At 34.4% G+C, this 20,690-nt stretch overlaps 1 protein-coding gene across 5 annotated transcripts in view; it reads right to left on the reverse strand.

Annotated features, from left to right (window-relative positions):
- SMCHD1 (structural maintenance of chromosomes flexible hinge domain containing 1) overlaps positions 1–20,690 on the reverse strand; it is a 68,336-nt gene that overhangs the window by 25,133 nt on the left and 22,513 nt on the right. For all 5 annotated transcript variants that reach the window (XM_085571973.1, XM_021551571.4, XM_085571974.1 and 2 more), the window contains 19 exons: positions 19,817–19,934; positions 19,552–19,735; positions 18,846–19,043; positions 18,649–18,762; positions 18,089–18,195; positions 17,919–18,001; positions 17,653–17,766; positions 15,343–15,420; positions 15,151–15,270; positions 9,683–9,827; positions 9,365–9,461; positions 7,890–7,962; positions 6,121–6,260; positions 4,987–5,121; positions 3,936–4,163; positions 3,127–3,275; positions 2,311–2,399; positions 1,067–1,185; positions 253–420 (listed from right to left, as the gene is read on the reverse strand). In XM_085571973.1, the coding sequence (XP_085428099.1) occupies positions 253–420; positions 1,067–1,185; positions 2,311–2,399; positions 3,127–3,275; positions 3,936–4,163; positions 4,987–5,121; positions 6,121–6,260; positions 7,890–7,962; positions 9,365–9,461; positions 9,683–9,827; positions 15,151–15,270; positions 15,343–15,420; positions 17,653–17,766; positions 17,919–18,001; positions 18,089–18,195; positions 18,649–18,762; positions 18,846–19,043; positions 19,552–19,735; positions 19,817–19,934 (2,459 nt within the window). The remainder of the gene's footprint in view (positions 1–252; positions 421–1,066; positions 1,186–2,310; positions 2,400–3,126; positions 3,276–3,935; positions 4,164–4,986; positions 5,122–6,120; positions 6,261–7,889; positions 7,963–9,364; positions 9,462–9,682; positions 9,828–15,150; positions 15,271–15,342; positions 15,421–17,652; positions 17,767–17,918; positions 18,002–18,088; positions 18,196–18,648; positions 18,763–18,845; positions 19,044–19,551; positions 19,736–19,816; positions 19,935–20,690) is intronic.

The raw sequence follows: 20,690 nt of genomic DNA on the forward strand, positions 1-20,690 counted from the left end.
ATGGTTGTCAGGATCCAGCCCACAGTAAATTTACTGCACCAAAGAAAAGTTACACTATCTGCAGAAAGGCAAATGGGGCAGAATAAGGTTTACAACACTTAAGGTTGTAAACATACACATATGATTTAGATTACTCCAAAATAAGTTTACTTTTAAAAGGCTAATGTAGTTAGCTATTGCATGAAAAATGGAATGAAAATACTTGACTAGAGATCATGTTGCTTTCTTTCAAAGCACAATTGTTCAACTTACCTTTTCTAACTCTGGCCAATCAACAAACTGCAATTTAGCTGGGGATCCTGCTATTAAATTCACTCTGATAAAGTCAGAAAATTCACGCCAAGCAAAGCACAATTCTTTGCTTCCAAGTAAACAGGGTTTATATCTAATACCTTTTACTTTCATTGTTTGAGTACTTTCCTATTGAGAAACAAAGAAGATTTTATCAAGAACAAATAAAGCAAAGTAAAATTTATTAGAATTTTTTCCATACAGCATTTATGTTATTAATACTGTTTGGTATTTTTACTGTGAGACAGTGGACCAATGGACTAAAAATTAAGCTATATAAAGTTCAATTCCTTCTGTAAAATTTAAATTAACTTTATGACTAAGAAGTGACCCATTTCAAACTCAAGAATTTCTCAGAAACCTGTTTTTCAGGTTATATCCAGTGTAATTTAAAAGGTATAGATACTAGTCCGTTCTACAAGGTTCTTCAAAAGAGCTTAAAATCAACTGTACCAACATAAAAAACCACAGAAGAAAAGACCAAAAGCAAGATAGAAGAAAATATATAGAACAAAGATCTAGAAACAAAGCAAGCCTGACACAAGCACAGAGTGAACTGGCCTCCACATTGTACAGCTGCAGCAGTAATAAGGTTTTTAACAGATGCAGCTGTGTTCCTTAGAATAGGATCATAGAATTTTAATGCTTTAAGTGACCAACTAGTGTATAATTTGACTACTTTTCCACAATTTTGGTTCAATTCTATGTAACAGAATTAAGACAATTACCACACAAATGCCACAAAGAAATAAACTATATGACATGTTATAAATACCTGCCAAGTTACTTTCAAATTTGATTTATCAAGTCCAGGCCCAGAAACTCCTAGGGAATTTACACATGCAGATGTCACTGTCTGAACCTGATTTCCAAACTGATCTGTAATCATTACATCTGTTAAAAAATATGATGATGATTAAAATGATTATTAGGATGACTGCCTCAGCAGCTGTTTTAATGAAGCATTATACACCATACGGAATATAAACATATACAACACAGACACAATATAAAGAAAATTTAAATAACTATTACTAAATCATAGGCTGAGGCTGGAAGGTATTTCTGAATGTCACCTGGTTCAAACTCCCTGCTCAACTGAGCCAGTTGCAGACAGGCAGCTTCTGAGTATCTCTAATGAGAGAGACTCCACAAATTCTGGGCAATCTGTGGCAGTACTCAGTCACTGTCATAGTGAAAAAGTGTTTCTTGATGTTCAGGAGGAACATCCCATGTTTCACTTGGTGCCCACTGCCTCTATTTACTGTCTCTGAACACACTTAGGAAAAGCCCAGTTCCAACTTCTTTAGACTTTCTTCAGGTTCTCATATACATTGGTAAGAACCCCCAGTCTTGTGGGTATAAACCAAATGTATCTATATAGTTATATCCCATATTTGTGCTTCCCCCTTCTTTGAATAAAAAGATTATTTCTTACCAAAAAGTTCAAAGAAAATAAATCTTAACGTGGAAATCTTTTTTCAACTTCTTTTTCTTTTCTATCTCTTTTTGTTCTATGTGCTTTCTTCATTCACACACAAGTTTTAATGTCCCAAAATACTATAAGAATACTTAATTTCTCAGTATGTCATGTGGCAACTGCATACCAGAAACCAAAGGAGAATGAGAAGATTGATCTCTAACATGCCTTCCTCTTAGGTTAAAGTTAACCTCAAAACATGTCACTTTGAAGTCCATGCCTTAGCAATAGTCTGAATGCTGTTATGGCCTTTGAGATTTCAGAATACATTAACTAAACAAAAATTTATGAACTATTTGAACTAAGCATGTAAAAGGCAAATTTTATCAGAGAGTAACTCCAGAATTGTAAAATGGCAATTTAAAAGTCTGATTATCTTTCTGTGAATGAGACTGTAAACCTGTTTTTTCTATTAAATTAGTTGAAGGTCATTTACTCTTGATGACATCTGTATATATAACAGTCTTAACAAACTGCCAAGAAAAAGAAATGTATCTTAGAAGAAAATGAAGATGCAAAAAAGAAGGATATGCACTCACCGATTTCACTCTGCAGTTCTTCACCCATCTGCAGTGTGTTTGAGCCTTTTAGTTTACATTTAATGTGTTTGGGTTCATCAGGAACTGGTCTGAGAATATGAAAATTGACTTATTTCTCTCATAAAGGTAAATATAACGTAATAGCAGGCATGATAAATATCTTAAAGAATCTTAATGCTTGGTCATTTAGTACATTTTATTTTCCTACTGCAGATCTATTAAATGACTAATTGCTGCAAATTTAACCCTGGCATCAAAGTACTGTGGATTAATTAATTTTAACGTATTAAAATCATATGCAATACAGTGAAGTAATTTAGAATCAGATTCCTCTTAATAAACTTTATAAGATACAAGTCTTAACCCCACTAAGAGTGATAAGCAGGTAGTTTTAAAGTTCAATTTACAGCCTGTCAGTTTTGACTGAGAAGCCAGATGAGAACTAACTTTGCAGGGACATTTCTTTTTCTTCAGTCACCAGTCACCTAACTCCTCAGCACAACTACTTATTCTGTGAGCAAATGTTTACAAAAACATCAGTACTCTTCTTCAGTGTATGTATATTTATACAAGTGATTACAGGGCTGGATGCCAGCCAGTAATCACAATGGAGTCCTTCACATAGGTAATGCTCTCACATGTAATAAATTTACACAAACCCTTCCCATTTCCCAAGCTGACATTCTCTTGTTAATTTGCCAACTACTTTCATTATTTCAGTTTCTGTAGAAAGACTTTTGTTTTACCCAAAGTAATGAGATCTACAATGCTATGCCAATAACATGATTAATAAAGAAATATATCAAATGAACAAACCTGACTGTGAATGCACTTTCCAAAGACACGTGCTCATCGAGGTAAGTAATTAGGCAGTAACGCACATCTTTTACTGAAGTTGGTACTTTTACATCAGGTAATAATCCCTGCATCAACAGCTCTCTGTCAATTTGAGGTGTCCAGTTAACCTAAAATTAAAATTTTATAAATTAATCAAAAGCTAAATTATAAATGACTAGCTACGTAATATATCTTGTAGGCATTCTAAATATGCTGATGTAACATACAGGCAATAGCAGCTTCCAATGGAAAGCCTGGACATTTCCCAGCAGTAACCAATGCTATCTGCTGAAATAGAGTCAATTACCTGAAAAAAAGCCCCAAGCAGATCAAAACATACATTAGGTTTCCCTCACTGAACTTGAGTTAGGAAAGATACAAGTGTGATATATTTGGTGAATCTCTATGTTTGTCTTAGGTTCCACATAAGTACACCAACAGGGGGATAATATAGGCAAGCAAGCCTTCATGGGGAACATCCCTATTCAAAGTTCCTAAATGTTGGGAAGACCCTGGATTTGAGGAATTATAACTATGTGATAATTATTTTACTCATTTAGGAGAAGCACTGAAATCACTAACCTGCTTTTCATAATATTACCCTGAAGCACTTCACATTTAATTAATAAAAATATTTGAAAAAATAATTAAGAGGAGAGTTAAGTTTTCATGTTTACTACTACAGTTTTGAGGAATATTATTTAGCAGTCTGACATTTATGGATTTTAAGGGTATCAGTTTTGTATTTCTCCCCCATATGATGCTGCTATTTACTTGAAAGTACTTGCCTTGACCTTTTCTGCAGCAGCTGCAGTTATGGGTATTTCCCTTTCTGCTTCATCATACATCTGAAATATAAGTTTGTTCATGACTTGGCCAGCAACACAACTAATTTCATCCTGATGTTTAATCTGAAGAGCTTTTTGTCCATTCATACTTAAGACCTGTAGTCTTGCAACATGACTGCTAGGGAGAAGTTTTATAATCTTTTCCACTGGTGGCACATCTTTGCAATTCTATTAATGGGTTAAAAAAAAAAAAAAGACATAATTAAGGTATCAAATTTAGATATGCATACACATAATGCCATAATGCCTATGGCTCTACTCAGAATTATCAGATATGACTGGGTGTCCAAACATGAAATCAGCTCGACTTGTCAAAAGTAAATAAAAAAGAAATGCCAATATACTTACAGCTTTTAACAGACACTAGAATTGATGTTAGCTATTTAGATTTTTTCTACTCCAGAAGTAGTAGGTTATAAAATTTACAAAATACTTTTTAAGTGCAATTTAAAGTATCATTTCATATAATTGATTTTGCCATACTAGTATTTATTCACACATTTTTCCAGGGTAAAACACACATGGGTCTTATTTTCTCCAGCAGTGTGACTCTCCTGACTGCCAGAGAACTAGAATGTTCAATAGCATTTAAAAGAATTCATACTTTGTGAGCTTTGAAACTGAAATGCTACAAAAAACTATTGATTGCCATATCTATTTTTACACTAAAATGTTTATGCAATGAGGGCAATTTGTGAAAACAAACCAGGAATTAAAAAAATGAAGAAAAATCCTAGAAAACATGCACATTTCTGAAACACCTCATGGATTTAAAAAATAAGAGTCAGAAATGAAGAAAAAAATGGAAAAAAATTATTTGCCTTTTTATGATTTTGTAGTGATAAAAAAGCATAGCCACGTGATTATGAGGTTTATGATACCTAAACCACTAACTGTGGGGGAACTAAGTTTATTCATAAAAAATGCTGGCAAGACAGTACAATAAACTTTACAATCTTTTGTTAATCCAAACATTCCAGTCAATACTTACAAGTACTTCAAACCTTGCTTTCAACATCTGGTCTTTCTTGATATTCTGTACATGTATAACTGGACCAGTTAAAATGTTTGTTCCTCCATTACTGCAGTCAACAGAATACACAGGAAGGTCTGAAGCACCTAAAAACTATTTAAAATGTAAGAATAAACATCAAGTTTCCTTTCCAGAACTACCATGATTATTTCAGAAATGATTATTTGCAAAGTCCAAATATATCTATAATTATTTACAGAAAAAAATAATAGATTTCAGTTTTCCAACAACTGTAATACAGTTGGAAATACACCTATATTTTTCTGCAGGTGATAAGAGATGTGTGGGAGAAAGGAGTAAGTTATAGAAATAAGGTATACTATCTATTCACTTGCTTTAATAATGCACAATAATTAGACTCTTCTGCCATTATGCAATAAATTCAATTAACTTGTGAAGTAAACTTCCTTTTCATTAATCTACTAAACATCACATATTAAAGGCATTTAAACATCACATTCAACATGTCATCATATCGCTGCAGACCCAGGCTAAAGAGCATGTACCCATAAAAAGTGCAAATGGAATGCAGCCTATTTTTCAGTGGGTGGGAAAAGACTTTTATATATCCTTGTTGGATCTCACTAGAATTGGGAAACTCACTTTCTTGAGTCAAAAAAGAGGGCCAAAAGAGGAAGTTTTTTTACCTTCTAAAGTCAGAGCAAGATATGCATTCCCTTCTGAGCTTATACTGGATGCTTATGATAATTTCTAATATTATTATTAGGCACTAGACTAGAATTTTCAACTTAAAAATACCAAAAGTAAGCTTTCTGAAGTTATTTTTCTGAATAAATTTTAACATTGTATATGATAAATATAGTCTAAAGTGCCTTAAAATTGAACCTATACATCCTTACATAATTTTCTCTTCCTTTTGTAAGTTCATGTTCCACTGATTCTCAAACTTACTGAATGGCTCATAATAGATAAGAGGTAAGAGAGTCACATTTATAGCTAGCAAACCATAGAAACTTCAAAAGCATTGCTAAAGATATTAAATTCTACACAGATTTCAACACAGATTCTTTGTCCAGCCCTTTAAAAAGCAATAATAAAAATCCTTAGGGCACACTATGAAATGCAGTTTACCTCACACTGAACAATCAACTGTGGCTGTGCTGTTATATTTCCTGATTCATCCAGTACTTCAACCTGAAAGGGAAAAGCTGTACCATTTTCAATCTTTAGAATTTCTGAATCTGGTTTTACTTTCAATTGACGAGGAGGGCCTGTAAAAAATGCACAATTGCAGAACAATAGTTACATGCTGGATAACTTGTGAGAAACTAAATTTCAGCTTTTGCTATCTCAGACTTTAAAGCCAAGCTACCAAGATATTTGTGGTAACAGACCATTTCAAACAATTCAAGTATATAAACTGGTTTGTACTGGAAAGTTCTAGACTTTCTGTCCTTCAACACATACCATCTGCCAACCTTTTGAATTATTTTAGTAGAGAACACTTAGACAAACATGAAGAAATGCAGCATATACAAGGTGTAAACACATGATAATAGTTCTGTTTACTTGCTATATGGATTCACATTCATCAAAAGAGAAACTTTGAGCTTTCTTTTGACATGATAAATTCAAAAATATTAATGTTGAGATATCCAATTAATTGCCAAAGCTATCACAGCTACAATCTGCATGCAAAGAAATACAGAAGAAAATTTTGTTGTCATTACTTAGATAATAAAGTGAAGCTATTCAGATATGTCTATCTCGTGGAACACATAGTTATTTTACAAGTTTTTAAAAAGAGAAGGAAGCAAAAGATTACTATTAAAAGACAGGTTCTGAAGAAAAAAGATGGTAATTTTTCAGAAGCATCCTTTTTGTATGACTTGTTAAATCTATTATTTCAAACTCACTGGTTGAAGAATGAGACTGAAATAGCTTTTATTATTCCTTCCTCAAAAAAACAGCTTACAAAGCCAAGGATATAACTAAAGTGAGAAGAAAGAGGCAGTGAAGCATATCTACATTGTCAAAGGCAAAATGAAGGATGAAGGTAAGTAATAGTCCAAGGTAAATAACAGCAACCCACAGCACAGTCTGTCTCAAGTCCAATCATTTCACTGTTTTCTACACTGTTTTCTATCCTCAAAAGATAAATAATAATGGACTAAACTGTGCATTGTTGGTCTTACTTAGTAGAAGACAATATCTCTGCAAAATGAGACGGGCAAGCCTGAACTTTGGTAATCTGAGAGGCCAAAACTTAGCTTTCATACTATATATCCCAAATCCAGAAAACCCCAGGTAACAAGGGATAACAGATCTCATGTAAGGGAATCCTCTGAATCAAGACATTCATAAAACATAAAATTCTGGTAAGGGCAGCATCCTTACAGACCTCTATGTTCCTGTCTTGCAATGATAAACTCACATAACATTAAAATTTCAGACACCATTCAATTGCAAAAGCATCCCCCTTTGCTCAGTTAAGAAACTGAATGACGACTTATGAATAAGAGGTTTTCTGCAGGGAGAAAAGTTCAATGCAGATTAGTACAGGTTAAAGGTTTAAATGCTAAAGAAAAACAAGAAGATAAGAAATTTATTTGTTCAGTGGCACTAGATTAGAAAAAGATTTAAAATAATTAAAAGACAAATATGTATCTCAAATAAGCAGAGCAATATTCCAGCCCCTAGAATAGTAAATAAGACCAGGCTTTGAGTACAATGATACTCCGGCCAAGAATGACATGCTCGTGGCTTTACTTCCTTTCTAGTCATCACCTGGATCCTTTTTTATGCTTCACTAAATATTTTACTTTCTTGGGAGAACCTTTCATTAATAGTGCCAGAATAAAATTTAACAGAATTTCACTAAATATTTTAAGGATACTTACCAGGCTGCAATCTTATTTTAATGACTTGTGTATCTTCTTTCAAACCAGGAAGAGTAATCTTCAGATTAAAGTTCTAATGAAAAGAATATTTTAATTATTAAACTTAAACTTAAATAAAACTATATTTTAGTTTCACATAATCATGTCAATTTGTATATACGTTAATTTCAGAAGTCCCTAGAAATTGTCTTGCAGTGCTACAAAAAATAAAGATTTCCCCCTGTACTGAAACCTGTCTTTTCCATGTTATTATAATGAGAGATGTTCAAGTCAGGGCTTGTATGTTAAACTACATGATTCTGAAACTACGAAATGCAACTATGAAATGAAAAGTCTCATTTCCTGCTTAGAGACTATTTTAATGAGGAAAAATATAACAGTTCAAATAAAAAAGTTTTAAAATAAGGGTGTCCAAGTTCTGTGTCAGTTATTCCTTAGCAAGGCACCACTATCACTGTCCATCTCATCTTTCAATAAGGATGTACGAAAAATAACTGCTATAAACTGCATCACTAAAACCAATTTTCACATTAAAATCAGATAATGAAAAATAGTAATGAGAATAATTTTTAAAATTATTATGGTACGATATTATTTCTGTCTTGCAAGTTCCTTAAATGATTCATAGTCTTGCCCCTCACCAAATTTATCTCTTGCTAAAGTCTGGCACACTTGCTCCTATACACTTTATTTCTCAAAACCCCCTCCATTTTATGTCATTATTCTTGCCCTTCACCTTAAATTCTGAACTTTGCCTACCAAATTTACTACACTGAACACCCTTTGATTTTCAATAAGCAGGTATATGCTCTTTCTTCGCTTTATACATCTTTCCACCAGCAACATTATTTGCTATTTTCTAAGCAACAATATCAACAGTAAAATGGGGTACATCATCTCCTATCTTTGTCTTTATTATGCTAGGCTATGAACCTAAATGAAAGGATAGGGACCTGGCTAAAATACTGTGTTAATATGCCTTCTAAATAAACTTTAAATTATATATAAAAAAAATGTAAATCTGTATTTATCAAAATAATTTAGACTTGTTTTATGAAAAAAATCATTTTAGCATGGAATGTACATTTTGGGTTTTACAGTAAAGTAGAAGCTTGACAAGGTGCTGAGAATCCCTCAGTAACAGGTTGGATTTGGATAACATAAGTGTGTCAGTGGTTAAACGTAACTGTGTAAATGCAACAAGAATAGTGGAAATAATTAAAGAAGCTTGAGCAGACACCCTGCATATTGGCTTTTACTACTTATCATCTGAATTAAGAATGGAAGATTTCATCTTCTTTACCTCTATATCATCCTTCAGTGCAAAAGTCACCAGGATGATTTGGCTTAAACCTATCTCAGCACCAGTTCAAACTTAAGCTAAAACTATGTGACAATTCATTTCACACAAAAATTATTCTCTCTGTGTCTTTTTTTTTTAGTATGTTACTTCAAGTTTAAATGTATTAGCCTACCTTGCCCTGGCAACTATTTACACAGCCTTTAGCAGTAACACCCTTAATGACACACTTTGCTGCCACAGGTATGTCTTCATGCTTCAGTGTTAATCCACTAGAAAAATATATAGAAAACACAAGAGAATCAAGTTTAAAAACAAACACAATATTTTAATATACAAGATACTTTCAAACATTCTTATGAAAATACAAGTAAAAATATCAGTTAATTTATGTAAGAAATTCCCAGCATATCATTCAGATAAACCCTAAAGTATGATTATATTATTGTCACATAAAGAAAGGGAAAAAAAAAAAAAAAGATAGCTGAATTACCTAGCTTCCAGAATTGGTCTAATGCGATTTGTCAAGTGTGTGGCATGACCAAATTCATCCTGCAATTCCAAAGGAATACTAAAAGGCACTCCAATTCGAAAAGGAAGCTCCAAGAGACCCACCAAAAATTTCTCTGGTTTGCCCTCTAAGAGAAAAGAATAACACATTTTTAGAAAGAATTATGTGTGCTCCTTGGCTTTTTCTTGATTAAGACTGCAACTAAGCCTTCAGATGCAAAGTAAACAGGCTGTTCAGAATACTGTTATAACCAAAGTTACGCTTATGTTCTTTTTTTTTAACTTACACTAAAATAAAAAAATTAGTTAAAATGTGACAGGGGGAGACTACAGTATAAGAAACATAACAGGACAGTCGAAATTCCCAAAGAATTCAAAACATCAATACAGCACCTGAAAGTGAAAAAGTTCTGTGTGGACAGCTTTTCCTAAATATTTTATTGCTTTAATTCTAGTAAAATACATAATTCATGCAACATAATATTTTTGCTCTACACCTGCCTCAAATTTGAGAGATAAAGATATATAATGATGAGTATTAGGAAAAGAAATAAGAATGTATCTTTCCTGCAAAACCTGGCCCCGCTATACTGCCTCCAATTAGGCACTAACAAACAAGACCAAACAGTGGTAATAAGTGGAGTGTCTATCAACTGAAGCATGTAAATCAAGAATCCTATTTTGTGGAAACAAAATGTCTTGACCAAAGTGACCTTTGAAAAAAGAAGCAACAGATGCTGAGCTAAGTGGTAAATTAATATCCTAGCAAACAATTTCGAACTCAAATTAACAACTATTTTAAAACCCAGGGGTGTCCATTATCAGGGAGTTCCCTTTGCACAAGAGACAACAGATACCTTGTATTGACTAAAATTAGTTACTGGTTATAACAAGAGAAAGTGTAACAGTGTCTACAACTTTATTTATCCTTGTAAGTGAATAATAAAACTGTAAAATTATTTGAGAAAGTAACAGTAGAATAACTTCTGCAATATTAAAGTCAGTAACTGACAAAAGAACATGTCTAAACTAAAACCACAAACCTTGTAGGCTGACTTAGGAAGCTCAGTTTCAACCAGCATTTATAGTGATTTTTTAGATTATCAAGAACAACTATAAACACTCAACAACAACCTTCTGTTAGAGAAATAAAATAATTTGTTTCTCAGCCAAAAATGCTTTTTCAATTTAGACTGTTCTTTTCTGTATTTTTAGAATCTACATCATGAATGGTAACACTAATGTTAATATTTTGGAATAACAAGTGTGAAGCTTTATGGCTGCCTCTGAGAAAACACAAACACAATTGGAATAATAAAGACTTGAAATATCTACCTTTAAAAACTGACAATGTTAAAAATGTTGAATTATCTTCTAAATAAATAAAAAAGCAGCAATAGCTAAAGTTTTAAAGATTTTAGTATCCCATGTGTTAAAAGTACCACACTATTAGCTAAGTTGTTTTTTCAAGTTTTTATTCCTTTCCATTGAGATTTGCTCATTTCAGTTGCTACAGCTGAAGGAATTTTTAATTGAATGCTGCCACAATGGGGGAAGCCACACTATTATTGGAAAATAATAAGATTCTCTTTCATTTTGATAAAGAAGCAAGGTTCATTTTTGTTCAGAGAGCAAGTCTATTTTTCTCTTCTTTACTTGCAGAAATATCTTCAGAAATATCTTCTGAAGATATTCACAGAAATATCTTGAACCTTCCATGGCATTTTTTCAGACATATGTTTAAATAATTACTCTTTTCAAGTAATGCCAAACATTTTTTTTTCTTTAGTGTCATACAAGAATACCTCTTTCTATTCTGCTATTAAGTAGAAACTTTCAGAAGAATATGCTACATACAAAGAACTATTTTCTGCCTCAAGAATTTGCATTTAAAGCCTCTCTTTTGCAGAAGAAATAGAAAACATTTATTTTTTTCTGCCTTTGATCTTCTGAAAACATGTTAGCTGTACGTCCCAAAATTGTGACAAAAATAACCATTTTAATATTAAATGCAAAGAAATTAGCTTTTTTTTTCTTTCCCTCATCCTGTCTCCCTTGTAGATAAAGTTCACAGAACGGTCGAGGTCAGAAGGGTTTTTCTGGGAAGTCATCTTATCCAATGCCCCTGGCTCAAGTGGGACCACCTAGAGTCAGTTGCCCAGGAACATGTTTAGATGACTTTTGGTATCGCCAATAAAGGAAACCCCACAATTTCTTGGGCAACTTGTGCCAACACTACGTCTCCTTTATAGTGAAAAAACCCTGTTTCCTGATGTTTGGAGAGAACCTCCTGTGTTTCAGTGTGTGCCAATTGGCTCTGGTCCTGTCATTGAGCACCACTGGAAAAAGCCTGGCTCCACCTTCTTTACACTCCCTTCAGTTGTTTATACACATTGGTAAGACCCCCATGAGTCACCTCCAGGCAGGGCAGTCACTGATCCCCCAGACTTTTTTCAGGTAAGACATCATGGAATCATAGAATGGTTTGAGTTGGAAAGGACCTTAAGCATCATACAGTTCCAACCCCCCGTGCTGTGGACAGGGACACCTTCCACTAGACAAGATTGCTCAGAGTCCCATACTACCTGGCCTTGAATGCTTCCAGGGATGGGGCTACTACAGCTTCTCTGGGAATATTGTTTCACTGCCTCAGCACCATCCAGTCCCTTCATCATCTTCAGGGGCCTGTGCCAGATTCTCTCCAGTATATCCATGTCTCTATGTTGTAATGTAGTGTGTCCAGTTCTGGGCACAGTACTCCAGCTAGCCTCACAGATTCTGAGTGGAGAGAATGGATCACCTCCCTTGACCTGCTTCTAATGCAGCCCAAAAGGTTGCAGCTGCTTGTTCCTGTGAGGGCACATTGCTGGTTTGTGTCTACCTGCTGCCTACCAGGGCTTCCAGGTCCTTTCCTACTGCTTTCCAGATACCTAGATGGCAGGTGGGGGTTGTCCTTCTGTGGGTGCAGGACTTTGCCCTTCATGTTGAATTTCCTAAGATTCCTGACAGCTGATTTCTGCAGCCTGTTGAGGTCGCTCTGGATGGTGGCAAATTCTCAGGTGTATCAGCCATTCTTCCCAGTTTTGTCTCATCAGGAAAACTTGCTAAAGGTACATTCTGTCTTGTTATCCAGATCGTTAATGAAAACACTGAGCAGGATCAAACCCTGTATTGCCCTGGGGTAACCCCTACTTGCTGCCTTCCAACTAGACTTACAGCCACAGATCACCACTCTCTGGGCTCGCTGTTCATTAATTCACCTCACTCTATTCATCCAGTCCAAACTTAATGAGCTGCTCTGTGGGGATCTTGCGGGATCTTACTGATGAGAACACTGCTGAAGTCTACATAGACATCATCTACTAAGCTAGTCCTTTCCTCATAGAAGGTGAATCCATGCTAACTACTCCTGATGGTCTTGTCCTTCACATACCTGGAAATGATTTTCAGGATTAACTGCTCCATCACCTTCCCACAAACTGAGATGAAGTTAACTGGCCTGTAGCTCTGTGTCCTCCGCCTGCTTTCTGTAGATGGGAGTGATGCTTTCCTCAAAGCATCAGGCAGTTTTCTCAATTGCCATGATTATTCAATTAGTACAAGTGGTCTCATAAGGATATCAGCCAGCTCTCTCTGGCTCATGAGTGTATCCCATCATGGCCCTATGGACTTAGGTATCACCAGTTTGCTTAGGTATGCCCTGGCCTGATCATCCAGGATGTATCTTCCACCAAGGGTGTATCTTCCTTGTACCAGACCTTCCACCAGTCTTTGGGGTCTGGGATTCCTGAGGTATGTCTTACTAGTAAATACTAAGGCAGATGATTTTAGTATCTCAGCCTTTTCCACATCCCTGTCTCATTCAACAGTTGGCCCATGTTTATTTCAGCCATCCTTTTGTCACCTATGTATTTAAAGAAGTCTTCTTGACTTTGATATCACTTGCTAGTGATTCCATTTTCAATTCCAATTGGAGTCTGGATTTCCTAACCCCATTCCTGCATGCTTAGATAATGTCTCTGTATTCCTTCCTGGTTACTTGGGAGGAATTCCCACCTTCTGTATACTACTTCTTTGTGTTGAGTTTTGCCAGTAGCTCCTTGTTCATCCATGTAAGCCTCCAGGAATTTTTGTCTGACGTCCTATTTATTCGTGATGAACCAGATTTGAACTTGGAGATGACCTGTGAATACTAACAAACTTGCTTGGGCCTCCAGTCTGTCCAGGGCCTCTTTCTAGAGAGCAATAAGAGGCAGATCTTTGAAGAGGCCAGAGTCTTCTCCTGAAGTTCAGGTTGTGAACTTCCTTTTTGCTCTTCTTCTAGCCTTTCTGGATTCCTCTGCCCTTCAGAACTACCTCCCAAGGGACTCCATCAACCAATCACCTAAACAGGACAAATTCTGCCCTCTGGAAGTCCAAGATGACAGTTCTCCTTACTTCAAGAATAGTGAATACTGTAAACATTTATTTTGTGATTGATGTGCTCAAGACAGCCTCCAACCACCCACAAGTCTTTCTCTGCTCACAAAGAGAAAGTCAAAAAGGAGATGGAGCTCCCTCACCAGTTGTGTCAGCTCAGCAAGTTCTCTTCAACACATTCTAAGAACCTCCTAGACCATTTCCTCTCTGCTGTGTTATATTTCCACTGGACATCTGGCAAGGTGAAGTCCCTCACAAGAACAAGGACTAGTGATTGTGACAATTCTCCCAGCTGTTTATGTATTTAATCTGCCTCTGCATCCCAGCTGGGTGGTTTGTAACAGAACTCCCACAACAGTATCTGCCTTGTTGGCCTTCCCCACTCTCTTAGCCACAAACACTCAACATTAATTGTCACCATCATCAAGTTCCAGAAAGTCTAAACACTTCCAGGCTACTCCACTACCTCTCCTTTCACTTTGACCCTTTCTGAAATGAGTATTCTAGCAAGCATTGCAGTTAAGAGACATACCCATTACAATCAAATAAGAATTTAGTTTTGCATAGGAGTCTTCCTTAATTAATTATTTTTTAAAAAGACTTCAATCTCAGTATGTTTATTTTAAACATATAATCTATTTTTTAATGCATTTCTGTGGTTTATGCATGAAAGTTGGCCTAATGAATACTAGTTTTATGAAAAAATATTTATGACAATGGCATGAGGAAAAAGGATAAGTCTAATGAAGTTTATTTTTTAAGTACATTTGGGAAAGTTCACATCAATGAACTTTATATTCCATCAAACCTTTATTTTTTTATGTAAAACTGCCTACCACAGAGCCAACACATTACATGTGAAATCAAAACCTTTTAAAAAAAGCCTTTTTTTCCTGGAAATGCTTCAAATTTGATATGTAAATGCTACTTTGCAGTGCTGAAAACCACATCTCAACTAGGACATGACAAATTTTGATATACTATGAATCAAATAGAAACACTAAAAGTAGGAAAAAAGATGGGAATTCTTACCTATAATAGTAAATTTAAATACTTTAGATGGCAGAGGCCTTCCTGCATATGTGTCTGCATTACTTTCATTCAACACTACTTGCAGTTTCAATGAGTAGTTACCAAGCTTCTGAAGATTTTCTAAACAGATACAAAAGTACAATTAGAAAGAAAAAAAAAAAATAAATAGAAGATACTGAATATGCAACTTACCCATTTTTTTAAACCAGTATGGCCACTTGCCTCCATGCTGACTGATATGGGAAATTATTTCTTTATTCTCAGTAGGGGCTGCAAAACAAACACTTACCTCATGTATTTAAATTTTACACCATAATTCTTAACTTTTTCAAGCATTAGTATCACTTATTATTAAGTATTACTATCACTTCTGGATCTAACATCAATTCAGCTTTACAACTAAACACATTGATCACAGCTAAACAAATGAGTTCCCTGTCTAATACCATTTTAATTAAAACTTGCTAGCCTCAGGCACATTGCACTGAAAGTAGCAGGTTTGTAAAGCTGAATTTATTAGCTCTTTGGTTGTATGTTCCCTGTAAGTATGAGCACTCCTCACTCCATGCTGGCAATGGATCAAACTGACACATGACTGCAGCAAAATTGCTTAAATGGGAGCAATGATAAAAATGTGCAGTTGACAGAAAATATAACTGAAAAAAAGAACAATTTTGTTCCGAATTGTTTTATCTGTCTTTATAAACTTCTGCAGAATTAAGACACATACAAAAATAGAACATACTGAAACTCTGAGGCAGTTTTAGTGACTGCTTCTGTAATCTAAGGTACAGAAGTAAGATTTACTGTTGTAAGTGTCAAGAGGCATTAATACCTTTTATTTTCCCCCAAAACACACTTCAGAATATAGAATGTGACTGTAGTAAGATTACACAGAATAAAAAGAAATGCAGTAGAAATACAAACTGCTTTATAGCTAAGCAAAACTGTTTCAAGACCCTGTTCTTGCACCGAATGGCATACGTGAGATAAAGAGCTGTAGATGAGACTATCATTCCCTTACCCTAATTCAAACACTAATTTTGAGTCCAAGCTTGTACAATAAGACTCCCCAGTAACAGATCAGGTTTCTCACAGCTCAGGTCTCTTGGTAGCCCATAGTCCACCAAGTATTCCACTCTTCAAAAGAGAAGAGAAACTTTTTGTACATTATATTTGATCTTGGCTTCTGTATGGGTGAAACTGCATTTCTCTCATTTATACAATCAGGGGTTTGAATTTTGCCAGGTGTGCCATGCCCAAATCATCACTCATAGGACTTATTAATTGTTCTGGTGAAGACTATGATGATTACACTACTGATTCTTCAACTGAGTAGAGAAAATAGCTAACACAGGAAGCAGTAGAAACAGTTAAAAGTACAAATTTCCATCAATGAATGGCTCAGGAGGTAGACTTTTCAGTGATCCTAGGATCACTGAAAAAAAACAGAACAATACCTGACAAAACAGAACAATAGAAACACCAGGTCTCTCTCAAATCCATATTTCCTGACATCAGGATGCTGTACCTTATTAAACTTGCAAACCACTGGTTTGTCACACATGCCGATATGAGACAATTTGATAATCTATATTAAATGAACAGCTTTTGTTCAGTTCCAACCTCTTAATGCCCCAGCACACTATGCTGGACAATGGTCATGCACAGAGGCCAGCTCCCATAAACAAGTGCCATTAGAATACAATATGTAGCTTCATGACACATACACTAAACTGTAGCTAAGATATGTCCATTTGGTTTGCTTGACATGTATCACTACAATAACCTCAGTGCTCAGAAAGCTATTTTTACAACTCCTAACAGATAAAGGAATTGGATTTTCCTATGGTGTATGGAAAGAAAGAAGATTTTAGGTTTCTACAAGTTTCAGATACATTTGACATGAGCAGAATTGGAATTTTCAGATAATTTAGTGTTCTAATTCTGTGTTCAAAACAAAACTTGAGTGATCTGAACAGCTGCCTTGGACAGAATGCAATTCTTAACAATGCAATGTGAGAACATCAAGTGAAGCACCCACAAAATGGAAACCACAAACAGTAAATCAAAAGAATCCTGATTTTTTTTTAAATTCTGAAATGAATTTATGTCAGATACTAAGCAAGTCTCATCTCTACATTTATGCAGCTCATGTAAATTGCTACGCTAATTACAGAAACATTATCCATTTTACCCATGTTCTTATGCATGTTAAGTAGACAGGCTGGAATTGATAGGCCTCCTTACTTGCAATAGAAGATGTAATCAAAATACAGCATTAAGACATTACATATATGGTACTGAGGCAATTGTCATTTCATAAAAAGTGGCTTTGAAATACTACATACACTAATGGAGCATTGTCTAACTGCCACATCCATTTATCAAATTCTAATATGCATTTTAGGTAGGTACATATATTATACAAAGAAATACCTTGTTTTCCATTATGCACTTAAAAAATAATGAAGATACAATTAAATATAGTGAAATACTCACAATGCAAAATAACCTTGAGTTCAACAAGAAGTTTCTTTGAACCTCCGTGGCTTGTACCTGGAAGTTTTTGCATTGCTTCTCCTTTTTTATTTAAAATTTCTATTCTTAATGGTCCTGAATTTAAAATGAAAAATGGCAGACTTTTAAAATATGTTGCGGATTAAAAGTGATCAGAAATTTCTGTATGCTTGTCTTTTTAACAAGGGTGCATGATGTATTTTTAAAGTGGCATTTAACATTTTAGTATTTGCAAGAAAAAAATATACCTATTGGTGTACCAGCAAATCTTGTTTCATTTGGTAATAACTCATCTCCTTCAGGCCATGTTACTGATAATTTGTCAGGAAGTCTAATACGAAAAAAAAAGGTGAAAAATTTTTCAGTAAGTCAAAATAAAGGGTTATGTACAATTATGTAATTATTACCTAGTGCTTACCTTGCCATTTCATCTTCTATGTATTTTTTAACAGCTTTGTCAGACACTGTTCTGTCAAGTTTTGAGATTGGAATAATTTTCACTTCACCATACAATGCCTGCGGTTCCTGAAATAAAAATTTGGTGCAGTTATAAACGGCCAGACTTTATAATATGTCAGATGAGAAAGATGTCCCAATGAAGGGACTAGACAAATCAATACAGACATAATGCAACATGCTAACAAATACTACCTAGTGAAACTACAAGACATTGTTTCAAAATTTGCTGAAATCACAGGGGTTAAAATGGATGCACAATTTACAATAGTAAATGATGGCAACTGTGATACTTTATTTCATATGCAAATCTTAATAAATCAGACTGTTCATAATGAATAATATTTTTAATATATTCACATTAAAGCTAAAGTTAAGTATTTCTAGACTGCTGATTGTCAAAAATTACATTAAAGGTATTTACTGTTATTTAAAATAATTTAATCAGATCAGACAAGGGATTATGTTTAAAGATTTAATATCCACACTAGCTGTGTGAATCCTTTCTGTATTTCTTCTTACCAAAGCAATTTGAACCTCTCCCCCAGTGGCAAATATATCCCCATCATGGTCCCCATACAAGTAAAATTTCTCAATGCTTCCATAGAATATTGGATGAGTCTTAGTAGTTTTCACCTATAAGCAGAAGACACCAATTAATACATTATTCCTGCATCAAATGCACAGTATCTGCCTTTTATAGGGTTCAACTAACTTACCAGCTGCCCAGTTCTGTATGTTTTTCCATCCCACTCTATTGCAGCATACATTGTCCAAGGGCTCTGCATTCTTTTGGATGATACATCAGTACGTATAGTTATTCCTTTAAAGACTGTGAATTTTATCTGTTTGTCATATTTTTCATGACAGTCTTTGAGCCACAGAGCAAATTCTCTGTCAATTTTCATTCGCTGCTCCTATAAAGAGATTACAAAATAAGTACATATTGACAATCTATTATAAAATTTGAATCTGATCACATCAGAAGTCCGAACAATTGTAAGAGTACAGAGATACTGTATTCAAACCAAAAGCCAAAAAGACACACACACACAAAAAAAAAATACCACAAAACAAAAAGAAAAAGAAACACAGAAACAAAGACACAAAGGAAAAAAAAAAAAAGATTATTTAGTTTGAAAATTTTAAAAAATTCCAAGAAAGCTACACTTCAAGTCAAAAAAAAGTGCTTCCCCCAGCAGCCATATTTTTTTAGGAAGAGGGTCTTGCCAGAAAAACTGTCCTATAACAACATATAAATAAAGTAATTGTTCAAGAAAATAAAAGGAAAAATACTGAGTCTTAAGTTTCCAAATTTAAAGATTCAGCATTACTACTCACTAAACCAGAGAGACATGAAAAATAATTGTATTATATGCACTGAACTTCACCAAGAAGAAACACTTAACAGAATGCAGTAATTACCTGACCATTGAAGATTCTTGTGAACAGAGTATTCTTATCCTTTAGCTTCAGCTCCAGATCCATGAAAGTGAGTTTGTTTGTGCTGACCTGGAACTTATCATTGGTAAACAATGCACCAGAAATTCTGTTGTAGCATTCAATTGGTGCCAATCCTCTCTTCTTTGGAGGAGCGCACCAGTCAAAACTTAAAAGGAGAAAGTAATTACAATCCTTTTCTATAAAGAGAGGTTTACATTATAGAAAAGAGACTGTACAAACCACTTACTCTTCCACAGTTGTGTATGGTATTAACCTTCCATTCCAAAAACATTCAAAAATAGGCCTTTTTCCTCTGGCACCTTTTTCTACTAAAAAACAGTCATCGTCATCATCATCATTTAATCCTTGATTAAAAAAAAAAAAAAAAAAAAATAGTGTTCTTGAATATATTTCCTTAAAAAACTAATATAATATCAAAACCCATCGTAATCTTAATGAAATACTATTGTTATTACATTCAGCACATTAGCAATGTACATTATATCAAGCTCATTACAATATTACATTTTTTTCCTGTTTTAGAAATACCAAGCAGAAAAACTAAGGAAGGTAAAGAAAAATTCTAAATGAAAGTTAAATATTACCAAATTAAAAAATTTAAAATTTGAGTGTTACTTTTTCCTTAGTTTCAACTGATTTCTTCAAGTATTATGAAATCTTGTCCCAATTAACTCAAGATTTGTCTTGTCAAAAAAAAAGCACAAAGTATTTTAAAACCCTTTTTGGAAATGCACAACTGAGTAAAACAAATTTTAAACTAAAGACTTCAAACTACATGTTGTTATTTGCATTATTTCAATACTAGAATCTCTTGAATCTAACTGCTCATATTTTATTACTTTGTTGGAGCAAAGATGCAGAAAAGAAAATGCAAAGTTTCAACTGGAGTACATTCCATAAGAGTCTATAATTTGAAATCAGATGGTGTTATGCCAAAGATCAAGTTTACAGGAACGAGCTACCACAACAACCAATTCACAGGATCTGTTAATCCAAAAGAATGAGAACTTTTCTGTTCTGTCACAACCTAAATCAGGTAATAATTTGCATTTCAACATAAAGTTCCTGTGGTTTTTATTTCATTAAAATATTTAGAGTAG

The sequence above is a fragment of the Lonchura striata genome, chromosome 2 (assembly GCF_050655825.1).
Source record: "Lonchura striata isolate lonStrDom1 chromosome 2, ASM5065582v1, whole genome shotgun sequence".
NCBI classification, from domain to species: Eukaryota; Metazoa; Chordata; class Aves; order Passeriformes; family Estrildidae; genus Lonchura; species Lonchura striata.